The sequence below is a fragment of the Sprattus sprattus genome (genome assembly GCF_963457725.1).
Source record: "Sprattus sprattus genome assembly, chromosome: 2".
Taxonomy (NCBI): Eukaryota; Metazoa; Chordata; class Actinopteri; order Clupeiformes; family Clupeidae; genus Sprattus; species Sprattus sprattus.
The window spans coordinates 52,767,523-52,773,522 of NC_137921.1; the positions used below are offsets into that span (position 1 = coordinate 52,767,523).

General features: G+C 46.3%; 1 protein-coding gene across 1 annotated transcript; it reads right to left on the reverse strand.

Annotated features, from left to right (window-relative positions):
• Window positions 1-1,336: 1,336 nt before the first annotated feature.
• Window positions 1,337-3,310, reverse strand: rasl11b (RAS-like, family 11, member B; the record flags this gene model as incomplete). The annotated part of the gene is made up of 4 exons (XM_080833291.1): window positions 1,337-1,834; window positions 2,842-2,918; window positions 3,025-3,081; window positions 3,199-3,310. 4 exons carry the CDS (start codon window positions 3,308-3,310, stop codon window positions 1,337-1,339), a joined length of 744 nt encoding a protein of 247 aa, XP_080689417.1.
• Between the last annotated feature and the right edge of the window lie 2,690 nt (window positions 3,311-6,000).

Below are 6,000 nucleotides of genomic sequence, written 5' to 3' on the forward strand. Positions count from 1 at the left end.
TTGTAATAATGAATTCAAATTGCACCTCTGGTTTATTTGACATGGTGTTGAGATAGACTTGAATTGATCTTTATGTTGTCAGGAATCTGCTGATAGTGACTGTATATGCTTGTCTTTGCCAGAATTGTGTCAGCAGCATAGAACCTGACATGCTCTTGTGTTTAGAGATGCTTAGTTTGACACTAAAAACCACAGGAGAGTCGACTCATTTGCTTGCTCAGGTGTTGTGGTCTCATAATTCAGTTAATATGTATTTACGGTGGCTGTGCTGAAGGGGTTGTTTGTGCCTCCTTGCCAACCGTGTAGAGTAACATGTAGGCACAGGCCTGTGTACATGTGTGTGTGTATGAGCAAGAGTGTGTGTGTCCAATGTATTTTGTTTGTTGAAGGTTAGGGGGATCATTTCAAAAACACAACAAAATCAGCAGAAACAAGGTACGTTCATTTCAAATATTTTATTTTGCGACAAAAATGTGAACAAGTAGAAATAAATAAAATCTTCTTTGTGTCTTTTTTTAAAGTGCTTCAAAAGAAATACTGTCCCTTACCCACCCCGCCCTACTCCCAATATTCAAATGCCCGTCATAGTCTTTGGTGCTCCATCATCAAGCTGGAGTGAACAGAAATGATTTGCTGTGACCATTCAAACAGGTTAAGTGATAAACATTAAACACACAAGACAGACTCACACACACACACACACACACACACACACACACACACACACACACACACAGTGTGCATCTCCATCAGCACCTCTATTGGGTTCTGTTTTATTTCAGACACAAAAGCTGGTTTTAGGAAAAGGCGTTTGTGCCCTGAAAGACGACGTCTAAAAATACTCTCCGCAGCGTCCTTGAGAGCCTCTGTTGCCAGGAGAAGATGTTTGAGTGTCCATAGCTGATGCACAGTGTGTGTGTGAGGGTGTATGTGTGAGTGTTCATTCAGTCTCAGGCAGCCCTCCTCAGCCCTTTTGGAGACTACAACTCCCATAATTCTGCTGTGTAGGCACAGAAAGTAGAGTCAGTCATTTAGACAGCAGCCCACCATCATCAATGAAGTTCAGAGATCAGACATCTCTGCATCTTCGGCTGGCTCGCACGTCTCTTGCAACGCCACGCCAGGGGCCAGAGGTTAAAGTTCAGCAGTCACCATGCTGTCTCTACAGTAAGGCACATGGCTCTGCTATCGAGGCACTCAGCTTCAAAAAAACCCTGTGAAGAGGCAGGCCAAAGGTTTCCATTCCTCTTCTCCAGCGGCTCATCTTTCTCTTTTCAGGTCAGCCTTCAGCTTTCCCTTCTTGTATAGATTTGTCTCTCAGTCTTTCGCTCTCCCTTCACACAGAGGTGACTGTGCGCACCTTGGCGGACAGGGCCTGCTTGAAGCGTCTCTTCAGGTCCTGCATGTTGGGGGACTTGGGCCGGGGAATAAGGGGGGAGCGGCGCTTCTCGGACCCAGTGGCGGAGCCGGACACGGGGAGGGCGGCTGGCTGCTGCTTGGCCAGGTCGCGGCACAGCCGGTGGAAGGCACCGTGGACCTGGCTGTAGTCCTCGCTGGCCGACACCTCGTAGAAGCAGCAGCCCAGGGCGGAGGCCAGGAGCGGGCCCTGCTGGGCGTCCACCTGCCTCACGTGCAGCAGGTCCGCCTTATTGGCCAGCAGGATGACGGGCGGCATGCTTGTCTTATCGGCATGGGCGCGCATGACGAGCTGGTGGAGCTGACCAATGAAATCGAAGCTGCGCTGGTCGGTTACAGAGTAGACCAGGACGATGGCATCGGCCCACTGGATGGAGCGAGTAACGTGGTCGGTGCATCCTGGACCATTTGCAGTGACCTGGAAGTAGAAGATAGTGCAGGAAAGAGTTAAACAGTGTACCACTCACAACAGTCATCCAACTCAAGATAGAAAATCTGCAAACAAAACGGCTCTATTTGCATGTTCTTTAACGACAGGAAGACGTTTGACAAATCTGAACTCAGCACACCTAACCCAGCGACCTTAATTCAAACCATGAGCCTATCAAGTATCTGGAGTTGTTATGCAACATGTCTGGGAGCCAAGGGGGGAAAGTGACTAAAGAAGCCCTTTTTTGTTGAGGTTATGGGCTATAACATTATACCAGTCCAGGCCGCCTCCCTGGAGACGACTGTAACGGTGACGGTGATTGAGTAGAATGAAGTGCTGGACGTATCGTTTGCCCCTGGCTCGGATTGGCGCTGTACTGAACAGGGAAATTAGCCGGCAAGACTAACAGACTCTTTCACCCGAGTTAGGGAGAGGGGGGCGAAAAAAGACCGATGCTACGCGGTTTTGGACTACTGCCCAGACGAGGAAATTAACCTCGCGCACTTATCTTGGCTTCAAATTCTCCAGACTATGGGACTGTTGAGGAGAAAGCCACCACTGACCAGATTTGATCTTAATTAAATCAATTTTCACAAAACTGCTTTACAATTATGGGCTAGGGTAATTAAAAAGATATCCGCTTAAGAGACGCGGCCCCTTCGTATCTACTGAGTGAGTGAGCCTGCAAATACCCCAAAGCCCATTCAAACATCTCGTACGGATTTGCCTTCATGTTTTAACCAGGGAAGACATAAATGAATGCATTGCATCCTATGAGACCAACACTATCCTTAGGCTAATTGCCCCAAAGTGTTGAAAACGAATGGAGGACACAAAAGGGTTTGCAGAGACAAAAGGCGAAGGTATGTGGTCCGTGAGCCGCAGCTGTTAGAAACTTAACCCGTGGACTAGCCTACTTATCTGTGCGCATAAGCCGTTTCGCTTTGTTTCCTCATAGTTACGTTACTAAAACACTAACAGCATAGTCTACTTACATTAACGCCTGGCGTGTCCTGAACTTGAATGGCCACTTGCTCATTGTCGATTTGGACATCCCGAGAGTAGAGGTTACCTGTTGAAGTGAGATACAGATGATTAGTTCACTGGCAATGACAGTGGCGGTATATTGTCAGTGTGTAAAGCGACTGATTGCGTTTGTATTTGATGTTCATTCTTACCTGCATTTCTCTCATAATCACCGATGAATCGTCTTGTTAGAAATCTCACCACCAGTGCTGCGGAGAGCAAGAACCAAGAGTAAATACACTGCCGTTTTTTTTATCAAAGGAAAAATTCATAAAGTTACATTGACACATAGATGTACTTTAAATTAAATTAAGGAAAAGACTTACCAGTTTTTCCAACGCCACTGCCACCAATCACTGCTATTTTGATAACCCGACCAGACGGGCACTCTGAAGTTGAGTACTCCGCGATGGTGGACATATTCTGTGTAAGACGCATTTTGGGGATTATTTTCCCGTTGGATACAAAAGGCAAAAAAATCTCAATATCCACAATATCAGCTGTGTAGATCAGATCTGTCCTCGTTTGATGTGTTCGAGCAATTTATAATCCCGTTGCTGTGTTGGTCACAAGATCTGTTTTCGTGCTGTAAGGAGCTCAGAAGACGGTCTCTGCACTTTAACAGACGCTCGGGGGTTTTTATACTGCTGTTGGAGCGCTCTTCTCTGATTGGCTAGCACGCCCAGCAGACACCCCCCACCCCCAACACTGCCCACCTCAGCGTTTCACGTGTATAGCTGAGCCAAACACACGGAGGGAAGAGAGCGAGAGGGATAGAAAGCAAAAAGCACTCGACAGGTGGGTTTGCTTAAATTAGTTGAAGAAACATCATTGCTTCCAGGGAAGCAAATTGTTTTTATGTTTCCATAGTCCTGCAAAAAGACACATCTGAAACCAATCGGCGTTATTTACGTGAGAGCTCAAAACGGGCACACGATCAGATGCTAGGTGACGACTTTCAGTAAAGTGTAATTTGCTGTTTTCTCCAAAGAGAAAGAGCCATTTTACACAAAACCGCGACAGTCCATAATGGGAGCATTTCACAAGAGTCAGTGCTCATCGCACGCTTGTCATGTGGGCGGCGTTTTGACCACATTAGTCGCTCAGTCATCAGGCAAAGAATGTATAAAGAAATCACCCGTTTCTCATCAGCACAGTGATACAACTAGTTTCCAAAGAAACCCCATGTTTGTAATTAAGAAGAACTAGAGTTGTATATACTGAACCATAAATGGTAATATAGCTTGTCGTCATTCAGTGGTTCAGCACCTAACTCTAGTGAATTCTTCATACTTTTACATATAGTTTACATATATAATTCATGTAAGTGTATATTAATCTAGGTTTAGCCCATATTCCCTATGGCACACTGCTACAGCTCAATTCTCATGTAATTTAAGGAATGAACAGTGTTTGTGAATGTACTGTCTTATTATATACAGAAATACATCATCAGTGGTGTGTCTACTGTGTGTTAAATTAGGTCTGCAGTCACTGTCACAGACTGAGCATAACACTACTGTCAGTGTGCATATGGTCTGTTCTGCTGTGACATGCTTCAACATGCCCCTGGAGCTCAGCAGGGGAGGTTGGGGTGCATGAGGACACCCCTCTCCAAGCCACCTCCATCCCCTTCGTAATAGGGGTAGGGAGCCCCTTTGAAAACAAAGCCATTATATTTAAATATTTGGATGACAAACAGATTCCATGGCTCTCAGAGGAAAGACAGCACACTCATACAACACCACGACACAACACACTAGTGTCTGTAGGGTAATACACACACATGTTTCTGTAGGGTAACACACACTAGTTTCTGTAGGGTAATACACACACATGTCTCCCCTGAGGTGAGGTGAATGTTTCTCTGGTAGAATGCAAATAAGCAACATGTTTTTTGCTGTGTCCTTTCATATTCTTTCTGCCAATGTGTATGTTTTTGTCTATGCATGCATGTGTGTGTGTGTGTGTGTGTGTGTGTGTGTGTGTGTGTGTGTCTGTGTGTGTCTGTGTGTGTGTGTGAATTACACTAGTGAAATAGACTGGGTAAGCGTGTGGCGAGGTGTGTGTTTAATGTCAGAGCAGTGATCTGTTGTGGGGCCTTGTAAGGATAGCGGGGGTGCCTGGGGATTTTGCCTTTGTAGTCTCGCTGCCTCTCAATGGTCAGTTGGATCACTTTTTTTCTCTCTCTCCTTCTTTTCTTCTCTCTCTCTCTCTCTCTCTCTCTCTCGCTCCTTCATTCTCTCCAGTCTTCACCTCATAAACATGCACATACACACACACAAAGAGAAGCTGATATGGAGGCCTGCTGGTTACCAGCTGAGTCTTAGCGAGGAGGTTTTGTCCAAGTCAGTGGATCAGTGTGTAATGACAGCCTGCCTGTGGCGTTACCCAACGTAACCTGCTATTGTTTCCACCCTTCACTCACTTTCTTTTCTTCTCTCTGGCCCACTTTCACTTTAATGACTTTCTCTCTTTTTCTGTCTCTCTCTGCATCTCTCCCTCTCTCTTTCTGTCTCTCTCCCTTCTCTGCTTCTCTCTCTCTCTCTTTCTGTCTCTCTCCCTTCTCTGTCTCTCTCTCCCTCTCTCTTTCTGTCTCTCTCCTCTCTTTATCTCTCTCTCTCTCTCTTTTTCTCTCTCTCTTTCTATCTCTCTTTCTCTCCCTCTCTCTCTGTCTGGCTTTCTTTCACTGGTGTTCATGTGTCTGACTCCACTGGTATTTTTGGCAGGCAGCCTTCGTGTGATTACGGTCTGGTATGTATATTTGATAAGAGCCCTGATGACAGGAGACTGTTGCTGAAATATGAAATTAATGGCTTCGATTCGCCAGCAGACAGGTCCATGCAGGCTACGACACCCCAGACCACCTAACTCACCAACACCACCACCCTCCGACACCCCCACACCACCCTCTGGCCTTACTTGGCTTGACTCACCACTTCTCAAGTGAGCAGAATGTGTGTGTGTGAGTTGAAGAGGACCTTCCTGGTATGTGTGACCCACAGGGAACCAGGGCACAAACAGAAGGTGACTGCGGGGAGAGGGTGGCAGGGATGTACTGTTCCCTGTGATAGACTTTGTCCCTGTGGAGAAGTTCTGCTTATTTCAGTCGCCATTGTGGCTACAAA